This window comes from Sminthopsis crassicaudata, chromosome 1 (assembly GCF_048593235.1).
Source record: "Sminthopsis crassicaudata isolate SCR6 chromosome 1, ASM4859323v1, whole genome shotgun sequence".
NCBI lineage: Eukaryota > Metazoa > Chordata > Mammalia > Dasyuromorphia > Dasyuridae > Sminthopsis > Sminthopsis crassicaudata.
This window is the reverse complement of record NC_133617.1, coordinates 480,712,911-480,740,413: the sequence shown is the minus strand read 5'-3', so window position 1 is coordinate 480,740,413 and position 27,503 is coordinate 480,712,911. Positions and strand designations below refer to the sequence as shown.

The 27,503-nt window shown below is 35.9% G+C and overlaps 2 protein-coding genes across 2 annotated transcripts in view; both read right to left on the bottom strand.

The window, feature by feature from the left end:
- The window catches only part of LOC141550525 (kinesin-like protein KIF19), a 103,937-nt gene extending 86,023 nt beyond the window's left edge, over positions 1-17,914 (bottom strand). Inside the window, exons 1-4 of the mRNA XM_074281280.1 lie at positions 13,846-17,914; positions 12,761-12,841; positions 3,978-4,088; positions 215-302 (exon numbers count right to left, since the gene is read on the bottom strand). Of these exons, the coding sequence (XP_074137381.1) occupies positions 215-302; positions 3,978-4,088; positions 12,761-12,841; positions 13,846-14,070 (505 nt within the window). The 5' untranslated portion in view covers positions 14,071-17,914. The remainder of the gene's footprint in view (positions 1-214; positions 303-3,977; positions 4,089-12,760; positions 12,842-13,845) is intronic.
- A 1,168-nt stretch (positions 17,915-19,082) lies between these two features.
- The window catches only part of EIF3B (eukaryotic translation initiation factor 3 subunit B), a 30,717-nt gene continuing 22,296 nt past the window's right edge, over positions 19,083-27,503 (bottom strand). Inside the window, exons 13-19 of the mRNA XM_074281156.1 lie at positions 27,016-27,094; positions 25,958-26,096; positions 22,874-22,999; positions 22,080-22,157; positions 21,194-21,302; positions 20,672-20,790; positions 19,083-19,622 (exon numbers count right to left, since the gene is read on the bottom strand). Of these exons, the coding sequence (XP_074137257.1) occupies positions 20,687-20,790; positions 21,194-21,302; positions 22,080-22,157; positions 22,874-22,999; positions 25,958-26,096; positions 27,016-27,094 (635 nt within the window). The 3' untranslated portion in view covers positions 19,083-19,622; positions 20,672-20,686. The remainder of the gene's footprint in view (positions 19,623-20,671; positions 20,791-21,193; positions 21,303-22,079; positions 22,158-22,873; positions 23,000-25,957; positions 26,097-27,015; positions 27,095-27,503) is intronic.

Below are 27,503 nucleotides of genomic sequence, written 5' to 3'. Positions count from 1 at the left end.
TCCATTAGATTTTTTTCATACCATGAGACTGTGCTCCAAGTATATAATAACAGTCATTAAAATAATTCTGTGGGTTGTTTAGTATGATTGGCAGCAGTACCTATCAATGAATTCTTGGACAATTTTTATGTTACTAGCAAATAAATCTTGCAATTTTTAGTTTAGTTCTCCTCATCTAAAGTCTTTGCTGATAAGCACGTTTTTTAATTAGTACCTGATGGGCCATATGCAAAGACTGTTGCATTGTATCCAGAAATGACTCCTTCCACTAAGTGTTGCGTTGTAGAACAGTATACTTCCTCCTGCAAATAAACAGTAAATCTGTCACTCTAATGAGAAGCCAAGAAGGTGGCAGTCAGCAAGTGTTTCATTTAATTGCCATCTTTTCTCTAAATTATACATATGTTATTCCTACTTTTGCCTTCCTCAGCAAGAAACGAGAGAAATAAAAAGTAATGCAAAAATTAGCAAGGCAAAAACAGGGTTTAGAAATCATAGAATCATAATATTTCAAAAGAGGAAAGGATTTGGAGGGATCATCTATGAATTTCCTCACATGATTTACAGCTAGGTCCTATTAGTGTTAATAATGAATCTCTTAAAATGATCACATTATTAGAAATTGCACTGCACATTTCCACTGGGCAATAACCAGTTACTATATTTTTCATTATTATGATGTCAAATAGTGTGAATTCAAATACATGTGACAATTTCAAAGGACTCTTTATTCACACTAATCGGGTTTTAGCTATAGTTATTCTGTGAGCTTGGGATCAAAAGTACAATCAAACTGAAAAAGTGAATGTGAAAATTATATAATATATATAATTATATATAATATAATAATAATAATATAAAAGAATGCTTCATATCACTAATAATAAGAGAAATGAAAACCAAAACAACCCTGAGATTTCACCTTATCCACCAAACTGGCAAAGATGACAAAAGATGGGAATGGTCAATATTGGAAAAGTTGTAGAAAGATAAGCATATGAATGCATTGTGGGAGGAGATATTAGCACAACCATTCTAGGAAGCAATTTGGAATTAAGAAAATAAAGTAAGATGTCCATACCTCTAAACCCAGAGATCCACTACCAGGCTTATTTGGACAAGATCCTTTGGCTTTTAGAAAATAAATGAGCTGAGAGCAGCTAATCAACTGGTACAGTGGATAGAGTATCATCCCTGAAGTCAGGAGGACCTGAGTTCAAATGTGATCTCAGACACTTAAACCTTCCTAGTTGTGTGACCCTGGGCAAGTCACTTAACCCCAATTGCCTCAGCAAAAAAAAAAAAAGAAAAGAAAAGCAAGGAGCTGTACTAAATCAGTGACTTTCAGTGTGAGGCAGAAAACCCTGGGGTCCCTGAGACCCTTTAAAAGAGCCTGGGAGGTCAAAACTATTTTCATAATAATATTAAGTGTTTTAATTTGTAATATAATAAATATCAATAGATATAATCTGCACAAACAAAACTTCTTTTGGAGAGAGTCTTCAATAATTTTCAAGAATGTCTGAGACCAAAAATTTTGAGAACTGCTAGACCAGATGATCTTTGAAGATATAAACCTTCCTTGAAATCCAGTGTTCTGTGGTTGATTTTCAGTGAATAAGCTACTTAATTCTTCTCTGTTTCAGTTTCCATATATGTGAAATTATGATAAATGGATAAATTTTTAGATCTATGGGATCACTGATTTAGAGTTGTAAGGAAGAGAATTATTGGAAAGTCTTTTGGTCTCCAACATAGATGATATCTAAATACAGAATAATAGAGCTTTACCACTAGGAACTTGGAAAGGACCTTAATTGGTCTCAGTTCCTCTGAAAAATTAATAGTCAAGAGACATGACTAGGCCAGAGTCACAGGAGCAGTGTCCTAAGATGCTAAAATTTAAAAGGCATTTACATAACATTTACCTTTTCAACAGCATAGAAAAAATTAAGCAAGGGCTCAGTTGAAAAGAATATTAAAAATGTTTTATGTGGCATGGTAGAAAGAGTTATAAATTTGGAATCAGAAATAACAGGGTTAAAATCCTACTTAACTATAATTATGATGATGGTGATGAAAAAGAAAAGACCACCACCAATAAACTTTTGGGGGGAAAAAAGAACAATTGAGCTCAGTATCTAGTTAGCAAGAATAATTAATTAAAATAGAAAGCTACCAGCTGCTGTGGGCTTCCATCTTTCAGGCTGCTTCACGCTAAGTGAACTTCCTACATCTGCCTGCCTTGAGGCCCTCCTGGGTTTCTGGGGTCTTTGCCAGTGTCCCCACGGTCTCTACTATCTCCTTCACCTCAACTGAATTTATCCTAAGTCAATTTGAAAAGATTACTCATACTACTTACTGGGGTCCTGTTTTGTGAAATTTGCCCCAGGCACTAAAAATAAAAAACAAAAAACAGAAAAGCTAGTAGCTCTAACAAATCTAAATGTTAGATGGATTATGGGGCTTTAGAGCAACCATTCATTTATGTATTTTCTACTTACTTAGTGCAGAGCACCAAGCTAGGGAAGATCCAACGTTTGGATAAAGTACCATCCGTCTTCTTAAGCAGCAGGCAGATAAAAGGCATATATATATACAAGTAACTATATTACTTTTTTTTAATTGGATCCATGATTTCATAGATACAGGAAGATGTATCATGGGGATACAAAAAAAGACAAAAAACAATCCTTGCTCTTAAAGAGCATATATTTCAGAGGAGAGAATATGTAAATGTGTATGTGTGTATACATACATATATATACATATGTATATATATATATACATATATATATATATATATATACATATGTGTGAAATATACAGATTTCATGACATAGACACTGGAAAAGGACTATTCAGCATGGCATAACTGAATCAAAGAAGTCACTGAAATCTGTGACTGAAGCAAAAAAAAAATATGAGATGTACAAAGGTAAAAACATCTCCACTCCAAATGTTCACAAGGACTATTTGTGCCCGACCTGGAGTAGAGTCTTCTGAGCTCATATTGATCTGGTCAGACACAGAAAGACATTGTACCTTGACTTCAACATAGTAAAGTCCTTTTGGTCTTTCTTTAAGAATAGAGTGGGGAAAAAAATTTAAGAAAAAGAATGAAGGGCAACAACATACACACACATCATTGATGATGGTAATATGAAAGATTCTCTTGCAGAAGATAATATTTGAGCTAAGTTTTGAAGGAATCCAAGGAAATTCAGAGGCAGAAAGCAGCAGGGACATATTCCAAGTTTGAGACACAACTAATGCAATGGCCTGGACGAGGAAGTGGAATGTCAAGAAACTATTAATAGGTCATTACAGCTGGACACTAGGATTCAGAGTAAATGTAAACAGCAAGAGGAACTCCAACTATGCTGTGGGAAAGCTTGCACATGACCCTGGGCCATCCGGGCACTTTGCCTTCTTTATTCTGTTTTTATGCAATACCTGACCTGCCCTGGGGTTGATGTGAGGATCCACAAAGTTACTTTGTCCTGCTACTGCCCAAGATGACTGGCCTCTTATGACTAAACTCCTTATTTAATAACCAAATCAACTTAATGAATGCTAATAAAAATCTCTTAAAAACCAAGCTAGTAGGAGCCCCTCTTTGGTATCTCAGTATTTTCTTGGAGGGCATGAAATTGGCATAATTAGAGCAGGATAGTCTGCCCCTTACAGTTTACCCCCTCATTAGATGCCATTTCAGTCACTGTATGAGGAATCCAGAAAAAGGGGACCCTTAATAGATGGGAACAGGGGAGCTCCAATTGTAATTGTTAGAAATTCATTAAAGAGTTAAAAAGCAGAGTACAAAGTCAAAGGAGGAATGAAATAATCAGATTTTGTGGAGGAAGTGGCATTTGAGTTAGGTTTTAAAGATTAGTCAACTGGCACTTCAGTAAAATGACCTTAATTGAAATCAGGCATCTGAAATCTCTGAAGAAATGTGCTAGGAAGAAGTTCACCTGGGAAGCTTGCTGATCGAAAACAATATCAAATATAAATGTCTTTTCACGAGAACGATTGGCTCTCAAAGCATCATCTGGATCCTCATCTGGGTCCATAAGCACCACCATCTTTGTAAAAAAAAAAAAAAAGAAAGAAAGAAAAAAAGAAAAGAAAAAAGAAAAAAGAAATTGAAATAATTAATATAAGGTAGAAAATCTTTCCAAGTGCCAAAATAACCTGATTATAAAATGAGTGGAATTGATGGCGGTTGAGGTCCCTTTAAGATTCCTTTCTAATTGCCCAACCCATGGTTTACCTTGATTCACAAATCCTGGTCAAAGGCACCCTTTGAATATCCGGGCCCAGCCCCACTATCTGCTCAGCTTCCCCCCCCAGCCCTCACCTGATCTGAGCTAACTGAAAAGCCCGCCGAAAACTTAGGGGTACTGCCCATCATCTTTTGGGTATAAAAGAGGTGAGCCGGAACGCTCTCTTTGCAGGAGCCCTCCCAGCCAACACATGGTTTCCTTCCAGCCATGTTACGGTTCCTGCCCGCCCAGCGGCCACCTCTGGCCCTGGCGTCTTTCTAACTGAGCTTTACTTCCAAATTCCTACAACAAATCTTTTATTTATCAATCTAGGTTTTCTGGCCTGTAAATTCATTTTACAGGGGACACTGCGCCTCATGGGATTATCTTACTATCTATGCACCGAGAAATGAGGTTCCCCCTTTCCTTTCCCTCATTAGAATCATGGGAAGGGCTTTTGTGAACTCTGAGCTGTTAGTAGAAGGAAATTGAGGAGCCTTAAAGGCTGAAGTCTAGATTAGTAGCCAATGGTACCACTGGAGTGGGTGATGGCCCACAGAAATAATCTTTGCCATACTGAAGAGGGAAAGAATTTGTCAATTTTTTTTTTTATTCTACTTCCATTATTACTTTACATCTATCTCCTTTCCATACACACAGTCATCATGCCACTTGATCTGGATAATCACAAGAGCTTCCTAATTGGTTCCTTTGCTAAAAGTCTCTCCTCTCTCAATTCCAGCTTCCACAGAGAAAACAAATTATTATTTCTCTTTTTTTGGAAATAATGAATACATTTTAATTGCTACATTCTGTTACTCGATTTTTCTTTTTAATATATTTATATCACTGTTCATTAGGAGGATTAAATTTATAATTTTCTTTCTCTAGCTTTTTATTTTCAACATTCACACCTGTAAAACCTTATGTTCCAATTTTTTCTCCCTCCCTTCCCCTTTCCCTCTCTTTGACACCAAGTAATTCAATATAACTTTCTTTTTTAAAATAACATTTTATTTTCCCCCAGTTACATGTATGAACACCAAATTGATATTTCTAAAGCACTGGTTTGATCATGCCATTTCCCTGCTCAAGAAATTGAAATGACTTTTTCTTGCTTCTAAAAGAAAATTACAAGTTTTTCCATTTGATTTTTAAGATCTTTCGCAATCTGATTTCAATATCCCTTTCCAGGTTTGTTTCACATTACTTTTCTCTATGTGCTTTGTGATCCAGCCCAATTGGCCTGTTGCTTACAGAGAATTTGGGGGTGGGATGCAGTCAAGGAACAAAGTGATAATTACTCCCATGAAACATTCTTAGAGATGGTACTTAATAAACATTGACTGATTGATTGTTGATACTTTAGCAAGAGGCTACAGTGCACACATCTCCAAAAGAAGCCAAGATTCAAGTTCAGGTCTTCACATGCTTCAGGCTTTCAGGCATCAGAGAGAGATTTGGGAAAAAAGGGGGAAGGAACAATATTTTAGGTAATTATTTAATTCAGTTACATATAAGATCTGTCCCTGACACTTACAAATATTGCCACTAAACAAATCTGTTTTCTCCAAATCTGCCTTGTAGTTTGTACACAGTAAGCTCTCCATAAATTACTTGTTAAAATTGCACCTATTAAACCTGAATCAGATTACTTACTGTCTTGGAGAAGATAAAGGAGGAAGGGAGAAAAATTTGGAACACAAAATCTTACAAAAGTGAATGTCAAATTATCTTTACATGTATTTGGGGGGAGGGGGGAGGATAATGTTTTTGAAAAAAAAAATTAAATAACTTGTTAGGCTGGGAGAAAAGGGGAAAAAAGATTTGCAGAATATTTTGTGAGTCGATATTTGGAAACCAAAGCAAAGAAAATCAAAATCCAGGGAATGTCCAAAGTCAACCTTGAAAGCAGTACGCGTGATCTCCATGGGCCCTCCCATGGCGACCAAGATGAGAAAAAGAAAGAACAAAAAATTCATACTTGAAAGATTATGAAACAAGTTTTGTTTAGCAAAGTGACTTGTGGGCATCCTCTGGGACATAGTCTGCTCTATTGCATAAATACATAATTATGAAGGAAAGTGTATTAAGTTCTCTGGAGGCTGGAAAAACTCATAAAGAGCTGCTTCAAAGGGAATTATGCTATTGGAGGGAGTAGGGAGAAATGATAAAAAATAAAACCCACGTGCTATTTACTCAAGAGAAGAGTTTCCACAGCTGAGAAATGTAGAATTAGCTCAGTTGTCATAGTAGGAGGCACTTACTCAGTTGGACTGTCATCCAGGTAGGCCCAGAATTACATCATATAAACATATAATACTAGGGTTAGCAGGAGCCTTAGAGGTTGTCTAGTTCAATCTCTACTTTTGCTGTTGGTGGCCTTAGAAATTCATTTACTCCATGGGTATATAAGCATTTTTGGTGTCTTGGGCCCTGTACTGGTCTTGGAAAGCCCTGTACATCTCTTCTCAAAATAAGTTTTTAAATGCAAAAAAAAAAAAAAAAAAAAAAAAAAAAAAAATTAGAGAAAATACATTAAAATAAAGATATCAAAATTTTTTTTAAATTCATGGATCCTAAGTTAAGAACCCCTGATCTAGTCCAATCTCTTCATTTTTTATATTTGGAGACCTTAGAGATCACTGAGTCTAATGGTTCTTAATCTAGGGTCTGCAAATTTGTTTTGTGTGTGTACATATATATATATATATGTGCATATACATATATACATATACATACATATTATATATATGTGTAGGTATAATATGTATTATATGTATATATATTTGTATATATATATGTGCATACATGCATATACATATATTTAGTAACTGATTCAATAAAATTGGTTTCCTTTGTAATTTTATACATTTAAAAGCCAAATTCTGAAAAGGGTCCAGAAAAAGTAAGGAAATATATTTGTTATAAAACTCTGGAAAAAGTCTTTTTTTTTTTTTTTTTTGGCTGAGGCAATGGAGTGCTTGCCTGGGGTCACACAGCCAGGAAATGTTAAGTGACTGTGGTCATATTTGAACTCAGGTCCTCCTGACTTCAGGGTGATAAGTCTTAATACTAAAGATAACTAGAACTATAAATTCCAAACAAGATGGAGACCCTTATTGGTACAGATATAAATATCTTCACATTTGAGTTCCCAGTATCACCCCTATAGACTGCTTCTCAAATGGAGAAAGGGGAAAAGGAATGGCAGCAGGGAAGGGTAGGAATGTGAAAAGAACAGAAGGATAAGACATATCTTTGCCTTTTTACAAGGACTTTACCATCTAGTTGCAAAGGGAAGACCGAGATACATGCAATCATTAGTAAACAAAATAGTATCTAAATACATGTTTAATTGTTCAGAAGAAACAATTAGATATTGTGGTGTATTGTATTTGGATTTGGGTCCCCAAGAATACATTAGCCAGGACACATTAGTTGTGCAAGTTGGGCAAGTCACATTCTGGTTCAGTTTCTATCTCTAATACAAGCATGTTGGACTAGATCATCTTCTAAGTGATCTAAGAACAATCTAATTCTACTAGATTTGTTTAAGCATAATGTCTTGGTGGAAGAAGAAACTTCTACTTGTGTTAAAACCACAATGAAATGCCTTTCAAAAATTAATTTGTTAAAATTCCTGCAAAACCAGATTTATAGTATCTTTTGACAGTGAGATGCTTTTACATGCATTGGCTATTTATTAAATACACAGTTCCATCTGATAAAGGATCTATCAAGATAAACTTTCTCTCTAGGTGCTATGTAGGCTTAAATTACTAGATGGAATTTGCTTCTGATACATAATGGACTTGTTTGTAATGGATGGGAACCAGTTTGGCTTTGATGAGATCTAGAATTGGGGTAACTAAATGAAATTAGGATTTAATTGAGGTCTAGTGGCAGGTTCGGGGTAAGGAGTCAAATGGAGCTCCCCTTTGGATTTGGTGCAAGGATACAGAGTTAAATGAGGTCTAGTAGCGGCGGAAGAGTCCCCTGTAAAGGAATTTACAGACCTGAAAACCTAGATTGATAAAAGAGGTTTATTATGGGGTTTGGAAGTAAAGTCTAGTTAGTAAAGTTGAAGGTAGAGATAAAAGGCATCAGAACCAGGGTTCCAGTGAGCAGAGATCCTGGGCATGCCAAGTGTAAGTCTGCCATGTTTGGGACCTCTGCAAAGAGAGGACTCCAGCTTGGCTCTTTTATAGCTAAAGGGACCTGTGGGTGGAGTTCCAGGTTGGCTCCTGGCTGGGTTTCATCTAGGACTAGAATTTGCTAGGTGGGGGTTGGGAAACCTGAGCAGATCATTAGAATGGGGGCTAGGACAGCCCAAGTTGGTTCAGATTCTATGGGGGCTGGGAGAGCCCTAATATCTCCTATTGGAATTCAAAAGGATGCTTTTGACCAGGATTTGTGAATCAAAAGTCCTAGCTTCTTCAGCTAGGAGGGTTTGGGAATCAGAAAGGAATAAATCAATCTGAAAGGACTAGTCTTAAAGGGACCACAACCGGCATTAGTTTCAGTTACAAAAATAAAGAGAAACAGTAATTTATAAAGAAACTTGGGATGAGCAGGTTCCTTGCAGGGAACCCAAATACCCAGAAAGCACCACAGAGACCAATTAATCAACTCCCCTCAATTTGTAGAAAATTAAAGCCAATCAAAGTTAAGAGAGAAGAGAAGCAGCATGATAATTGAGTCAGGAAGACCTAGATTTAAAACCCTCCTCAGACTGGCTTTGTGACTTTAGGCAAGTCATTTGCTGATATGTAAAATGGTGATTAGGTCAGTATGTAACTCAGAGCAGTCATACAGATTAAATGAGATAATCTATGTAAATTCTACAAACTGATAAAGAATAAAGTTAACAGAATAACCAGGAGGGGGGGAAAAATGTAATAACCACTACTTTTTAAAAGACAATTTTGAAAGACTTAAGAACTCTGATCAATACAAAGACCAACCATGATTCCAGGAAAGTCAGAATGAAACATGTCCCTCACCTCCTGACAGATAGACTTGGAGTGCAAACAAAGATATAATTTTGGGCACAGCAACTCTCAGTATTTGTTTTGTTTGACTATATACATTAGTCAATCAATTAACTGGCATTTATTTGTTATAAGGATTTCGTTTTTGCATTCTTTCTTCAGAGGAGGGAGGCAGAAAAGAGATCTTTGATCACTGAAAAAAGAAAATTAAGCTTTAAAAAGATAATATATGTAAGGCACTTTGCAACTCTTGGGGAAAATATAAATGCATATGCATATGTGTGTATAAAACTATCATGTTATTATTAAATAACTTGCCCAAAGTGAACCAGTGGTAAATGGAAGATCTGGGATTTTCTATTCAGTAGCCTCTGATTCCAAATCTAGTGCCCTTTCAACTGTAGACAGTATTTGTTTTCTGCCTACTGATATGTCTTACAAGCTAAAGTAGGGGCTCGACTTTTTTTGAATCATGGACCCCTTTGGCAGCCTTAGAAGCTTACAAACTTTTCTAAGAATTATGTTTGTTACCTTCGACAAGGTTTGCTAAATATCAGTTTACAATTACTGAAAATAAAGATATAATTTTTTTTTCCTATACAAATTCAAGGCTCCCCTGAAATCTATTAATGAATTCCAGATTAAGAATCCCTGGACTAAAAGATATAGTGATTAACAAAATCTCTTCCTAAGAGATTTAAATAATAGGTCTAAGGATAAAATAAAAATAAAATGAGAGATGGAAAAAAGTCTAAAGCTTCATAGACTGAGAGGGAGGCAATGTAGTAAACAAATCATAGGAAGACAAGGAGTTTTAACAAATCAGACTTTGAACTTAAAATGCCAAAAGTGTGTGCTTCCATTTGCAGTGAGATGTCACAAAATCTTTTCATTACAAAAGCGTGAAGCACAAGCTGGCTATAAGGGGCCTCAAAGGGTCAGGCTGCCTTGCTGACAGGCAAAAAGGTGTTTCTTTTGTTCTTAAAGATCACCAGGGGAGCTGCTTTAGCTTATGTACAATTCATTTCAGTGCTAAGCAACGCTTATGGTCAGACAGATCTTCCTTGTAGATAAATTAAGCCCTTTTTATTCTGAATTCAGTTAAGAATGGCTTCAGCTAGATGCCATTCTTATATAACAACTATTTGTGCATGTATTATATAAACATCATGTGGCCCATATTGCATACAGACACACTATATAATTTGGTTTAAAAAATCAAGTACACTTACAAGAGTATCCTAAAAATTATGAACAAAATAGCCTCTTAGAATTTAATATCACTAAGCAAAATTTCACCAGGAAGCATTATTACCCTCCTTCTTTGATGCTGACTTAGAGTCCAAAGGATATTGTGAAAAAGACCTGAAATTGGGAATCCTAGTTCCAGCTTTTTCAAAAAGGTCAAAAAGCCCATTGGTAAATTAATTAATTTGTCTGAGCTTTAATTAGTTTCTTTATCTGTAAAATAAAAATAAAGATATTTGCACTGTCTTACGAGATAGTTTTTGAAGAAACTACTTTGTAAACCTCAAGTGATATTATAATCAATTTTTTTGATCTGTTCCCACCCCAGTCCCTATATACATGTATTGGATGCTACAAATTCTCTCTTTCCCTCCCCTTCCTTCTCTCTCTCTCTCTCTCTCTCTCTCTCTCTCTCTCTCTCTCTTCCCCTTCTCTCTGTCTCTCTCCCCCTTCCCCTCCCTCTCATATATATGTAACTATATACATATCCAGGTACATGCATACATATATATGTATATAAATATTAGTACATATATTATATTATATGTATCCCATACACACATTCATATAACAGTATGTGTCTCAAGGATTCCTTGAAGGCAGGACCATGTTATACATATGATGTAGAACCTGGCATAACACCTTGCACACAGATGATAGTCAAATATACTTTCAATGAATATATATACATTCTATACCACACACTCAAAGATATATAGGTTAACAGATGTAACTATTAACTCCAAGTACTCCATAAAGATAGCTAGATGGTTCAGAGAATAGAGCACTGGACCTGAAGTCAGGAAGACCTTAATTTAAATTTAGCCTTAGACACTAGCTAAATATATTTGCAAAGTGGAGATAATAATAGCACCTACCTTCAAGGTTGTTGTGAAAATCAAACATTTAAACTAAAATTGTAAGGTACTTAAATATGGTACCTGGCACATTATTGTTGTTATTGAGTCATTTTGGTCATGTCTAACTGTTTCTGACTTCACTGGAGTTTTCTTGGCCTGTTGTACTATATAAATAGTAGCTATTATCATTATTGTTAATTGCAAACAGTTACAGTACTATTTTTGTGACTGGTTACGAGGCAGAAATAGTCTCATTCCCCCAAGATAAAGAATGCATTGGTCTCACTTAAACAAAAAAAAAAAAAAAAAAAATCACTAAATCTCATTATTTCAATGCTTAGGACTAGAAGTTTTGACTTGGAAGGGATCTTAGAGGTAATCCAAATTCAACTTTTCCATTTTACAGATGAAACTAACACCTAGATATGATGATATGTGATTTATCTGAGGTGACTAGGAAGTAGTCAGGCTAGGATTTAAACAGAAAACCTGACTCCAAATTCATTGTTCTTTCTGCTTCACAACACACAAAAGATAAGTAAGATACCATCCCTAACCTAATGGGGCATGAAGTATGACAGGGGAGATAGGATGAATAAAAAGAAATATAAAATCAAACAGAATGTGAAAGTGCCACTAGAAATACAAAGTTAATTCAAAGAATAGGACATATGGAAATCCTTTGCTGCTGTTCTGTCCATGTTATTGCCTCTATTTACAGGAACACTATTTTGCAATCTATTTTATTACTAAATTCCAGCATGATTATTAACTGTTATCATCAACCAATATTTATAAGCTTTTTAAACACAGTCATATCAAACACATCAATAATAAAATTTAATATTTTATGGTATTTTAAACACATTACTTCCACAATCATATTTAGCCCTCTTATCAATCATATCAGAGAGGTCATAAAAATATTACTCTCCATATATTTGGAATGAGTAAATTAAAGATGCCTGGATATTAGTTTCATATCTGTTCATTTAGAATAATTGTAATTTTTTTGGTCTTTATTTACATATTGTTGCTTTTAAAAATATTATTTGCCTTCTTGTCAAGTTAACTAGCATTTGTGATGCTTTAAAGTTTGCAAAGAATTTTACAAATATTTCATTTTATCTTCACAACACTCCTGGGGCATCCTTATTTTACAGATGAAGAAATGGAGTAAAAAGAGGTTCACTCAGCTAGTAAGTGTTTGAGACCAAATTTGAACTCAGGTATTTGGGACTATTCTATTCATTCCATATACTGTACTCCCTAGATTCCACCTAAATCATTAGTGATATGGGGGTTGCTAGACTCCAGTAAGTATACTTTTAAAACTGCCTTCTGACCATAACCTAGGTACTATCTTAAGGTACCAAATCCCCATTCTCACCTGATCACCCACTTTGTGGGCAATGATTGTAGCTCCCTCATCCAGTTCAGTGTCATTAATTGGGCGGATCCTAAGTGCTACCTGCACAGAAAGAAAGATTATATATTTCTTGCAAATAATTTCCAATTTTCCTTCCAAGGCCCTTTTAAAAAAGGTTTGCAAATGGTGACTATTCTATCAATAAATTCTTTCTGATTAATTGTATACACTTTATACTTTTATAAAGGGTTGTTAAAAATTCTTTACCCCTATTTCACTCCTTTTTTTAATATTGGGAAGTTAATAACATGTGACACTTCTCCCTCAGGAAAACAAACAAACAAACAAACAAACATTTAAACCCAAACATCTTTATTAAAAAATAAAACAAATCTCAGGTAAAGAAAAAATAAATCAAGTCTTTGTAGACAGGAAAAAAAAAAGTTTTCAAATTCATACATTTTATGAAAAAAAAAAAAAAAAGTAAATTAAACTCTTCCACTTCTGGGATAGTACAGGTGTTTGACTCTGTGCCTACTTCTTCTTGTGCCCTCCTCGTTTAAAGTGCCACCCCAATCCTCCACCTTCACCTCCCCACCTCAGCAGAGAAGAAATGATTACATTTCTAGAGCAGCGATGTAATTTTTTTTTTTCCCCTGTTCCTGAAGTCAATCTTAATTGTGCTTAGAAGGCTGGCCTAATCTATTCCACCCATTTTCTGGTCTGTTAAGAGATGATGAATTTCCCGGAGAGCAGTAGCTCCGGGTTAGTGGAAGGCAATATGCACAATCCCAACCAGAGCTAGGAGGCGACGGGCTGGGATCTGCATAAGTCCCTTAAGAAGAAGAAACAATTGGAATGCTAAGGGTGGAGAGATGGGGAAACCTGTAGGGGAGCTGTGGAGGAGGACAACGAAGCGGAAGATGGAGTAGCATAGTTGAGAGCTCTCTTGGCGAGTAGACGATGCGGGATTTGGAAACCTCGGAAAGGTCTTGAAAGGCAACGTGGACAGTTCTGCGAGCAGGGAGGGGACTTGGGACAGAGCTAAAAATCCAGGCAGCCCTGCAGTGGGGCTGAGGGAGGAAGGGAGCGATGCTCGGACTCACCATTAGCTGCTGGTCCCTAGGCTCAGCTGGGAGCTCCTTCATGGCCGGGCTGCTCCGGCCTCCGAGCCCACTGCTGGCCCGAGATGAGCGCTCCTCAGTTGAGGGAGCGTTGAGCCGAGAGGGCATAAGAAAAATGGACAAGAAACCGGAGCCACACACCTGTGCCCTCCCAGTCACCGATGGCGCCTCTAGGTACCTGCAGTCCCCACGGATATACTCATACATCCCCGGCTGGCCCCGGATGACATCACCGCGCCGGGTCCCTAGAGGTTCTCTTGGAAAGGACCCGGGAATGGGAAACTTAGGAAAGATTTTGATTGTAGAGAACTGCAAGTCTCCCCTCACTCTTGTCAGCTTCTTCAGCCAAAGAAGTTAAGCCTGGGCTAGAGCATGCTGACTTTTAAATAGAAGTTTAACTTCCAAGGGATGGAAACGAACAACCTCAATTCGCAAGAAACTGATGGAGTAATGAACCACATTAGAAGGTGGGATAAACATGCACGTGGCGGCAGTTCTTAAAAGGAACTGGAAATTGAAGTGGGGATGGGGAACCTTTCAACTGCGGAATGGATTAACAAATTATGGTATTACAAATGTGATAGAATACTATTGCCGCCACAAGAAATAATGCAAGGCATAGTTTCAGAGAAACCGGGGAAAACCTGAATGAATCTAGCAGAATCTAAAGGACAATTTATACAGATGACAACGAAATAAACAACTTTGAAAAACTTAGGAACTCTGATCATCATAATGAATAATTCCAGGGGACAAATGATGAAAACATTTTATCTCTTAAGAGAGTTGGAGGACTGAATACAGAATGAGACATATTTTGGGGGGATGAGAGGTGGATGTGTAGGAACATGGCCAATGAAAAAATGTACACGTTTGTAAGCGGGGTTTTGCTTTTGTTTTTCAGTTGGGTTAGGGGTAAGGAGAGCAAGGGAGAGAAGGTAAATTGAAAAATATTTTTAAATTTTTAAAAAAGTAAAGTGATGAAAGGACATGAATAATCCTTAGAATTGCAAACTATTAACCATGTGAAAAAAATGCTCCAAATTACTAAGATAAATGCAAATGAGAATCCTAAGGCTTTACCTCATAGTCTGCAAACTGGTCAGGATGACAAAACATGAGAATATTGAATGTTGGAGAGATTGTTGGAATATACGCTAATGTACTGTTAGAGGAACTACTAATCAGTAGTCATTTTCTGAGGGAAAAAAAAATGAAAATAAAGTGACAAAAAAATCCACTTTTTTAACTTCACTATACTTATACCCCAATAAGGCTAATGATGAGTGGATGAAGTATTTAAGAGCTTACTAACTATAAAGCACTGTGCTAAGTACTGGGCATACAAGTAAAATAAAGTTTTAGTTGAGTCTCTGATCTTGAGAAGCTCACAATATAATGGGGAAGACAACACACGTTTCATCTGAAAACAAAGACAAAGTCCCACAGTCCTCAGGATACAGCAGCAAGGCAGACAGATGGTTACGCTTCTTTAATGTCATTTTCATCTTGAAAATACCAATTTTTTCAAAAAATGAAAAATGACAATTTTTTTTCTATTGTGCAATAAGAAATGAACAGGCAGATTTCAGAAAAACCTGGAAAGACATGTACTAGCTAATGCAAAATGAAGTGAACCAAGAACATTGTACACAGATCAGCAACATTGTGTGATCAACTATGATTAACTCAGCTCCTTAGCAACACAGAATGACCCAAGAGAAGTACAAAGACTCATGACAGAAAATGCTATTCACATCCAGATAAAGAACAACTGTTATACTGTGAATACAGATTGAAGTATATTTTTTCACTTATCCTCAGGTTTGTTTGTTTTTTCCTTTTGATGCTTATTTCACAACTGTGATTAATATATGAATATATTTGGGAGGAAAGAAAATTTGGAACTCAAAATTTTGTAAAAACACATGCTAAATTTTCTTCACATGTAACTGGGAGAAAAAAATACTATCAAAAAAATAAAATACCAATTTCTAATATTGAACTGTTGGCAATACCAAGGACCTTGGTGGCAATAATTTTTTTTTTCTGGGTATTCAGTGGGTGTGAATATAATACTTGCAAGAGTAACTTCAGAGTGCATTTCTACATGGGTTTCTTACCAGGCTGGCCAAGGACTCTGGTCTACCACACCATTGCTATTCCCAAAGTTCTTGGGTTCAGAGTCCTAAGCTGTCTTCATCAGGGCTTGAAGGGAAATTTTCAAAGTGGTATTTTGTTTTGCCTGATATGTCTCCTGTTCTTCCCTTAGTGCTTCAGCTAGACTGGCCTGCTTATGCTGTGTGACAACTTTTTGGCTATGTTTGGCCTCTTTTCTAAAGGAGTTACTTCCCCATATACTGGCTGTTAAGTCTCATACTGAGACTCCCATCTTTCCTCTAGGGTGTCTTGCTAAGAAAAATACCCTCACATATACCCGAATATTTGCAGCAACAATTTTTGTAATAGCAAAGTTGTAAACAATGGAGATTCTCATAGATTAAGAAATGGAAAAACAAATGTTGAGGTTACTAACTTGTTAGAAAGAAGTAAGGATTTTCATAATCTGATTCAGGGAAGTAAACAGGCAATAAAACAATATGCATAATTACAAAATGCAAATGGAAGAACAATCACATAAGTCAAAAGTGAATGTTGCAAAATTACAAAGAACAAGTAAATCTCCAAAGAGAGAAGATACCTTCACCCCTAGGTAGATGTAGGAGGTCCATAAGGTCTGGTATGCTGTATACATTTTCATATTTTTTTAATATATTAATCAATTGTGCTTTTTTTTTTCCGTTAAAAAATGTTATATGGGGGCAGCTAGGTGGACAGTGGAGAGAGCACCAGCCCTGAAGTCAAGAGGACTCAAGTTCAAATCAAAAACAAGCCTCAGATACTTAACACGTCCTAGCTGTGTGACCCATGGCAAGTTGTTTAACCCCAATTGACTCAGCCAAAAAAAAAGTTATATGGAATATTTATGGGACAAAGAGAGATACTGGGGAAAATAAAGAGCTAAAAAAAAAAATTACATTAAAACTTGATTAAAATAAAAATAAATCTAGAACATATTTAGAGTCAAGAGAGATCATAACAAACATATAGTACAACAATCCCCTCATTTTACAGGAGGAAACTAGTCCAGAACAATTATTTGGCTAGGGTTACACATGTCATAAAGGGTTTGAACTCAAGTCATGAAAGGGAGATAAACCCCTTCCCTTTGAATCTTAATTATCAAGTCAATACTGTATCAAATATCAGCTTAGATTATGTTAATATCTGATTCAATAAATGTTTTTTATGCCTCAATATGTAATAGATGCTGAGGATACAAATAAAAGTAGTCCACCATCAAAAACTTGCATTCTACTGTGGAAAAATAGGTACATTAAGCAAATATAAAACATAAAATACTAAGTAATTTTGGGGCAGAATTACTAGCAATTGGCTTGATCAGGGAAGGCCTTCTGTAAGATTGGACACAAGCTGAGCCTTGAAGGGAGGTAGAACAAGAGACAGAGAGGAGTCCTGACAGAGCATTCTAAATATGGGCTATACCTGTGCAAAGGCAGAGGCTGGAGATGAGAATATACTGTAAAGTAAAACAGGAGGTAGTTTGCCTTAAATAGAAAAAGTGAAATCAGTCAAAAATGAGAGGTTTGCACCAAATTTGAGGGGTTTGCAGAGAGAATCAAAATGAGGAAGGTAACAAGTCCATTGTGATCTGCATTGGTCGGTCCACACAAGGAGTACTGTGCTTAGTTCTCAGGGCTACATTTTAGGAAGAATACTAAAAAGGCAAAGCAAGATGAAGAAATATCTCAAATGCAGGTCAAATGATAATTGTTCAATATAATTAAATGCTTTCCAATAATAACACTCTACCAATAGAATCTGCTCCATGCAGCTGGTAGATCAGTAATAATAAGACCATTTAGCCAATAGCTCAAATCTACCATTAATTCTAAATAAGCTATACAAAAATCCACTTATATGGAAGGAAAGCTTATTAAATCAAGCACAAACATTTCAGAAATCTTTTATTTATAAATTATGTAAAACAATTACAACTAGGAAGTTAAAAAACATTAAATGCTAATGTTGGAACAGCCCTGTTTAAAATCCATCAATCATCAGACAACATGCCATTGTTCTCTGGAAAAACTAAGTACTGGTATACTGAGATCTAAAAAATGTGAAAAGGGCAACCTGAAATACTATGAAATATGTGCACTAAGGTTGTAATATGATTAACTAAACAGGATCAGAATATTTCATCAAAGTTATGAGAATTTAGGATAAATCACAAAATTAATTACAAAGCAAACAGTAGATGGCAGAGCTGCTTAAAGGCTTACATAAGAAGAGTGTCAGAAGGGAAGTAGAGGAAGAATAGCTTGAAAGCAATCTTGGTATCATTGCTCTCTTTTGTATACAAAGTGGTATCAAATATTACTGGTCATCTTAGAAGTTAAGGGCAGCTGGCAAAATCTAGAAACTTTGTCCACTACAAAACCCCCAGAATGCTTCAATCCCAATAAAATTTGGCTTCAAGAATGTTTTTGTCTTTGCATACCACCACATAAAACTTAATTCTTGGTAGAACTTACCACCTATTTTTCATCCCAATAAAAATTTTTTCTCTGGTATGAACTGAACTAGACCATAAAGGTGACCCAGTCCAAGTACAGCATTTTAGAACCCTCTGAAGAACGTTAAAGGACAAGAAGTATCACAGTGGGATTAGTAAGGCAGTTTAAAAATGAAACAGGAATAAGAGCATAAAGGTTTGCATACTATCTCTTGAATAGGAATATGGCATTTAAAATATTCAAAGGAAGACCATAATCTGAAGATTAAACCTCAACCAAATCGAGTGTCTGAGTTTGAGAGTCGTGTGTGAGTCTCAAAGTGAGATGACATGAATTTTTCACAAAGTCAAAATTCTCTTAACTACTGCATTTTAGACAAACACTCCTTAGTGCTGTAATACTTTCTGAAGAGCTCTCAAATAAATGCACATAATTTCTGTTGTTTCTTCACTCAAATAAAATACTCCTGTAAATGTAATATAAATAATAGAATCAGAATGATACACACCAACACAATTCTGCTTTGAAAACAGATTTTCCATTTCCAAACAGATTGTGGGAGAAAAAAAATTAAGTCTAAGGTAGTTTTCTAGGTTTAAAAGAGATGAGAAAGACGGCTTTTTGACATAGGTCTGCTTTTTATTTCCACGTTCAACCTGTTGAGAAACCCTATCACAACCTGAAGGGCGGAGGGTATAGCCCGCTGTAGCGCTGCTTCAGCACACTAACATGTGAAGGATACACTGTTTTCCTGCAGATTTTTTCTGGAACAAAAAGAACACCAGTCCATGCACTTGGGACATAAAGAGAGTCCTTGAATGGCAACATTGTGTGACTGTGGGGATGATACACTTAAGAAATGCTACTGAGAGCAGTAATCAAAAGTTACCTGCCAGTAGCACTGCATAAAAGTCTGAGTAGCAAATACTGGTGTTTTTGGATTTTTTTAAAAACCCCCCAAAAGTAAGAATTTAAAAGCAGTGCCTTAAAAGCTCCCACAATGCAGACACTGGGGTTTAAAGGCACAAAATGTGTCAGAATGGAAAGATCCAGGTGTATTCACTGTCCAGAGAGCAAGAGAAAACACAAATAACTCAGAAGCTGTGTAGGCTTTCTGCAAAAGGATGAACTCCACTTCTGGCACGAGATATGGCAATGCTGCAATGATTAAAAAAAAAAAATTATTATTTGTTTTACTCAACATGCAAAAGCATTTTTTATTAGAGAAAAGGATTTATGCAATTACAAGTAATGTTATCATTTATTCCCTTTTCCTTTGAACATTCCAAGAAGACAAAGATGATCACAGAATCTTAGAAATGTAAAGTTGAGTTTCATCTCCTATCCACTGCCACAAATCCATCCTAAAAATGTTTTTGACAAATGGTCATTCAGTCTCTTTTTCATACTTTTGGTGCTAGTAAACTTACTACTTCATTAAATAAGAAATAGCAAATAAGTTACACATTTGAGGATAAGAAGATATCCAAATCAAGTGAGTTATCACACGAAATAAACAACTACATGACAATGTAATATAAACATGAAATAAACTGCTACAGCCAAGACTGCTCATTAGTCTGTCATTGTCATCCTGACAACATAGCAATAAATGTAGTTGCTTCGGTGCTATAAAGAAACTCAAAACAACTAAAGCTAACCCCTGTGATACTGAATAAGCTAGCTCAGTCCTTGTGGGAAAAGATTCATTTCCAAGTAGAGATGATGTGTGGAATTCAGGGATGAGTAATACCAACACATGCTAATGGAGATACTTGGCCTTATAACAATAATGCCCAATGCTGACTTTCCTGGCCCCTTCCCTCCCCCAATGATCTCAAGAGACAGAGGAGAAACCCATAGCTAGGTAGTATAAAATGTGCTTTCCACCAGTTCATTTTAGCTCCAGACCAGATTCTCCACCCCAGTTTCTCAAAGTCTAAATCTATTAATTCACTTTGTAGTCATTAGTAATTTTCAGGTCTGTTTCATCTTTTTATGAAGTGATATTGTACCCATCTAGGAAATCTTATATAAAAAGTTCTGATTGTTATCATCAGTCTAATTAACCGTCACACAAAGAGAGAACATGGTATAATGGATAAGAGTCTGGACTTTACCTAATTATTTTACATCCGGATTTATAAGATAATGATTTGGAAGGGAAAGAAAACTGACAAGAAAGTATAACAAAGAGTTAATCTTACCAGGACCTTATCAGACTACTCCTGGTTTCCAAGAGGAATAATTTCTTCAGTGACAAAAAATTCAATTGTCTCTTCTTCCCAATCATCTACATTGCTATCTAGTTCATCAGTGTCTACACCTAAAAAAAGAAAGGGAACTGTTACATAAGATATTTAGAGCACTTTGGATGTTCAACTATAATGTTTTATTTGTAGTGAACCAATAGCTACAAAGAACAACTCAGTGATATCAATATATTTGATATCAAATTTCAAATGACTGCTTAAAAAAAAAAAAAAAAAAAAAAAAAAAAAAAAAAAAAAAAGCATTTCGGTATTCAAACAAAAATTAACATCAAACTTTCAGTTTTAAGTTTGTTCAAGGGTGAGAAGTATTTGCAATACAGATGCAAAAAGTGCTTTTTAACAGCTTAATTTAGCCTCCATTCTCTGAGTATCCAAAGGCTTTTAAAATATATTTACCTCTCTGTGATACAGCACAAATATATAAAGCATCACATCATTATAGCATTTGTGATTTACCTCCTCGTAATTCCAGACGCTCATTTTTCTGTTCCATATAAAGTTCTTGGGCCATTTTTCGATATTTCCTAAAATCTTCCATCATTGTACGTCTCCTTTCTACTAATTCCTAGAGAAAAATGCAAAAGGGTATTACTAAACTGGAGTTGAGTCTCTAAGGCATTAAATATGTACTAAAATCACCTGAAATTTTTTTAATATTGGTTACTATAACTTGAGAGAAAAAAAATTTTAATTAAAGAATGGAAAATTAATTAAAGAAGGGGAAAACAAAGGGATAGAGAAAATAGAGTTGTCTTTTTTTTCCTGTTTTTGATTTTCCTCCATTTCAGAATATAGTTCCCTTTATTGGAATATTAGTTTGGTTGCTACAAGGCTACAGGAGGAGACAGAGAAAGAGAGAGAGAAAGAAAGAGAGAGACAGAGAGAGAGAGAGAGACAGAGAGAGAGAGAGAGAGAGAGAGAGAGAGAGAGAGAGAGAGAGAGAGAGAAAAGCCACCTTATTTTGGAAGCTGTGACTTTAGCCTTTATATAATAAAGTGCTTTTGCACAGAAAATCTTTATTATTAGGTAAAAACTAGCATTTTCATTATATAACAGAACTGAAAAGTAATGACAATAATAGGGTTACGTCCTTTGTATACCAAGAACTAGACACTTAAAGAATATCAATTATATGAAGCTAACTTCCAACCTCCCTAATATGTTTTTAATGTGTAGGAACAGAGATATATTTTCAATATTCTTATATAGAAAAACATTTCATTGTTGACCTTCCTTCCTGTGTAGTCATGATGCTCTCTTCACTAATAATCAACATGCTTGTTTTTCTGCATCATGAAAAAGCTGTTTTTAGCCTTTTATTGAGGTCAGGAGCAAGGCTTACCTTTGAAGCTTTAGATTGGCTCAAACGATCCTTCTGTTCAAAAATCTTGGAATATCTCTTCAAATCCTTTTTAATTTGCTAAAACAAACAAACAAAAAAATCACCCAGGATTTTAAGCATATGAAGTCTGAATCAAAAATAAACTTCAACTATGTGACCCTGGGGCAAGTCACTTAACCCCAATTACCTCAGCAAAAAAAAAAAAAAAAAAAGTAAACTTCAAGATTACCAGAAAGAACCATTACCCACAAAACTAAATAAATACATTGCCCATCCAGGAGCATCAAAGTGATCTGACATTCTTTTTAAAAACAGGTTTCCCCCTTCATTTGAGGGACTTTCTTCTCTAGCTCTGGGATATACTCTTAGCTTTGACCTAACATTATTAATTTATTTCGTTATAATTATGCAAATCCTACAGAAATGTTGCTTTTAAACCCATTAAAGTTTTTAAACATCTTTCCCATTTCCAACCACTTTAGTTTATACCAGAGTTCTTGGGATGATATTGATCTATTTTAAAATAGCTAAGACTCTCTGAAGGTGGTAAAGTGAGAAGCCACCAAAAAAAAAAAAAAATCTACATAAATCCCCTAAAATTGGAGCTTTTTATTTAGATTATATTGTCCTAACAACAAAAAAATTCCCTCTTAAGAGTGGGTCTTAAAATATCATTAACCACATGTCCTAAATGATAATGAAAATACAAAGTAAAACTAAACTAATAACTTCCTCCAAACTCACGAATCCTTCCATAATCTAACCTCCTAACAATATTCTGAGGGGCAACATACCTTTATCTGGTCCTGGCTGAGCAAAGTTGGGGGCCGAGGCCTCCACAACAACTGGCAAAAACGATCCTTGTTATTCTTCTGAAGGAGACGTCCTTGGAAGGTCCATAACCAGTAGGCATTATCCACCTAAGGGTGGAAATTGTGAAATATATGACTCTAGGCATATATAGAGATCCTGGATATACAATATAACTCTAGGTTTAATATAAATAGGGGAGAGGAAAGGGAAAAGGGCACTCAAATAATTATGCTGGCCTTTCTTTGAACACTGATCCATAGTTCACTGATACAACCTATTGTATATTTCCTCTTACACATTAATGGAATGGCCTTCTCAGACTTTATAACCATACCCCCCCCAAAAAAAAAAACCACCCCATTCTACCATCAAGAATTCTTAAGACTGGCATTTTCCTTTCTGATCATAGTATGTCCTTTCAGTTCTTCCTCTGCCTCACTTCTCCTAATACCATTTGTAGTCATTACTTCAACCTCCAATGCCCATTCTCACTGCTTTCAACCTATGCCTTCCCCCTAGATATATTATTCTCTTTTGGCTTCTTTAATCACTACTCTCTTTTGATTCTCCTCCTACTGATTGGAGTATTCCTTCTGTCTCTTGAAATCAAATTCAAGATCTATTATATATCTCCACCCCGATATCCCAAAAGCACCTTAAATATGACTCAAACAACTCATCTTACTACTAAATCTTTTCCAAACTCCCTAACTTCTATAGACATCACTTTATTTCAATTAGCACCATTATTTGTCAAATCACCAAAGTTCATAATCTTAGAGGCATTAACTTCCCCTCAACCTTAGTCATATTCTATCAGTTGCAAAATCCTATTTATTTTACCTTTACAATAACTTTTGAATCCATCATTTCCTGTCTACTCATCCAGTCATCACCTTACCTCATGCCCTCATCATTTTTCTTTTATGCTATTCCTTTTCCATCAAGTTTCTATAGCTGCCAAAACAATCTTCCTAAGGCACAAGATCTGAACATAACATTTCTTCACTTAAAACTTTTGAGTAGGCGCCTTCCCATCATATTTAAGAGGTAGCACAGTTTAGGAGTGGCAGTATATGTGATGGTGAAGGCATGGGTTCACAATCAAGTTGCTTAGCTTCTCTGTACTTTCATTTACGAAAGGAAGAACTGAACTCAATGGATTCCAAAAAGCTTTTTCCAGCTCTCAATCTCTAACCCCTAATATATGAAAAAAATAAAATTCTTAGCCTGGCCCCCAAGCTCCTCTGTGGTTCAACTCCAATGTCCCTCCTCTAAGTATCATTCTAGATCATTATCCTCAAACACTCTGTTCTAGACCTGACTTCCATCACCACTACATCATGGACCATTCCCCAATGCCTGAATTGTCCTCCCTCTTCCTCTTCTACCTCTCAGGACTCTTGCTTTCTACAAAGCTCAGTTCAGGTGCTACCTCCTGAAAGTAGTTAGACATCATATCACAATATCCCTGGCAGAATCTAATCTTATTTTTGTCTTTGCATTTCTAGCATCTATTGCACAGTAGACAGTTAAATCACTTGTGAAGGAATAATGAATTTTATTCAAAATACTGTCAACCCTATATATAGACAACAACCCTCTGTAGTAAAAGTTCACTCTAGTCCCTAAAAATTTTCCACTAAAATAACTAATCAATAAGCATTAAGTCCTATTCTGTGCCAGAGGGTCAATAAGCTAGTCTATAAATTTTAGAAATGAAACAATCTTTATTTAAGGTACAGAGCTCACATTTTAACAGGGATGACAAACTAAGTAATAAGTAAACAGAATAAATACAAATAGAGACAAATACCAGAAAATTTGGGAAGGAACTGTTGAAAGGATTGAAAAAGGGTTTATGGAGAAGGTAGAACTACAGCTTAAAGGATTTTGTGAGGTAGAAGAAAGAAATACAAGGGAAGGAAAGGAGGAAGGGAAAGAGGGAGGGAGGGAGAAGAAGAGAGAGAGAGGGAAGGAGAGGAAGAGAGAGGAGGGAAGGAAAGAAAGAGAGAGGGAGGGGGAGCAGAGAAAGAGAGGGGGAGGAAGGGAGAGAAGGAGTGAAGGAGAGATGGAGAGTGTAAAAGAGTCAAGGCCAATTTGGCTTAGTTCAGAGTATGTTGGGGAAGTAATGTAAAATAAAGACAGATTTAGGGAAGATGATCAAAGCTGTTAATGTTTATACAGAATGCCTCAAAAGTATTAATATACTAAGAATTTTGGGAATAAGATCTGATTCTAAAGGCAGTAGGAAGCTAATGGGGTTCATCAAGTGTATGAGTGCGATGGAAGAAAGGGATATGAAAGACTCATATCTACAGTTAATGCCATTTTTAATACAATTGCTGTCATTTTTGCAGTAATGCAGAGGCTGGACTAAAGTAGGGAAGACACTTGATGCAGGGAAACTAAAAGAGGAAAATGTAATACATTAGGCAAGAGATGAGGCAGACCTTTAAGGCAGAAATTGACTGTGTAAAGAGCAGTAATCACATGTGAAAGATATTGGATAGAAAAAAAGCAAGAAACGGAAAGTGACTATGTGGGATAGAGGAAAGCAACTGTTCAAAGAAAAACAACTGAGATTATAAAGATGAAAAACCACTCCCCCCTTTGAAAAAGAATTGTAGAAGACGATGGATTTGGAGAAATATGTTTTAGACAGGTTGAATTTGAGGCCTATGGAACTTCCAAGCTTAAAGGGGAAAAAGAAGACATGGTGCATCCATTGGGGAGCCAGTCAAGAATCAGAAATGAAATTTCAAGTCTTCTGAGTCTATCCAAGAAGTTCTGACCTTAATTATAAGCTGATTCTCATTGCTTGTTATGACTTAAATCATCCAATTGGCAATTATTAAAGTCACATTGGTTCTCCAAGACATGGAGGCTTTTTTAAGATGAAGACAAATGAGCTATAATTTCTGCACATACCCCTTCATTAACACTAGACATTTTAGGAAAGGAGGCACTGTATCTGACAATACAAGATGTCACTCAAGGTAATCACAGCATCACCCATGTCATTCACTGCCTGTTTTCAGAGGCCCAGCAACAATTGTATTTACCTTGTGGCTCCACCAGGACACCGAAGTTACAACATAACGGCCTGTAGGATCCCATTCTACATCAGAAGCCATATAGTGTTCTGCAATGTTCATCATGGTACAATCTGATGTATCAACAAATGCCAAGGCACCATTCATGCTGTAGAAATAAATTGGTCATTAGATACAAGTAGCTTTATTACCTTGACAATTATGTGAAAGCTAGAGGTTAAGGCATGGAATAAACCGCTATGGTCTCTCATTGCCCTCTGACATCAGTTTTACCTGCAGCACTTCATTTAATGGAAGACTAGGGCTTCACAGATCAATAAATATAATATTAATGTTAAAACGGGGAAAGTTAGGAAGTAGAATATTTTTGAATAACATATAGAAGTGATGAGAGAATGTCATTTGCAACACTATATCTTCTTTGATAATGGCCAATATGCAGACGCAAGAAAAGGACCTCTTCAGTTATTATATGACTGATCTTAGAAATAAAAATATTTTTAAACATTCTTAAAATATTTTTCTTCAAGAAAATATGCAAATTATGAAAGTATTATTGCTAGAGAAAATGATAATTCAGTACTCAGAAAGAAAGAGTAATGGAACTTCCAGAAAATGTTTATATAATTAAAGATCATATGTAACATATGTTAGGTCTCATAGTATTTCCAAATTATACAGCTTCAAATCTAAGGACACTTATGATAGACTGTTGTGTGTTAATATTAGAAAGGTATCAATAGAGTACAATGGAAAAACACACATATGGAATCAAAAGACATAGCGGAATCCCTTTTTCTGACATTTATTACTGTTGTTACCAGGAGAAAGTCATTCCATCTCTCTGGACTCAGTTTCCCATCTGTAAAATGAGGAGGATTGATAAGATCATCTCTCCAAAGGTCAAAAATATATTCTATATAAAGTATCTCAAACATTGGGACACATGTTCAAGTTACAAAGAGGGAATCCAAAGAACATGAACCAAAACTTTCCAGGTCTCCATGATTACTATGGATGGCAAATTCCTTAAAACAAGCAAAAGGTACTGAATAAGAAAAACCTACCTCCTTAGGCCAGCTAGAACAACAAATTGTCCCTGGGGACTCCAAAAGATTGTGTTTGCCTGCTGCTTATCAAACATTTCTGAAAAGAAAGAAATAATTTGTTAAAATATTTTTTAAGGTAACTTTCTTTATTCGATGAGTAATAACTAATTTGACTAACGAAAGAAGGTGCTGCCCCCTGAAGGTCTTCAAATTAACTAATTACATCTATAGTATTTCCCCCCCCCTGAGGCTGGGGTTAAGTGACTTGCCCAGGGTCACACAGGTAGGAAGTGTTAAGTGTCTGAGACCAGATTTGAACTCAGGTCCTCCTGAATTCAAGGCCAGGCCAGTGCTCTATCCACTGCGCCACCTAGCTGCACCTATAGTATATTTATTAATGTTTCAAAAAACGGCATGTAGTATATTACCTATCATCTTGGGGGGAAGAAGAGGGGGGGAGAAAATTTGGAACTCAATTTTTTTTAAAAAACAAGTGTTAGAAATTG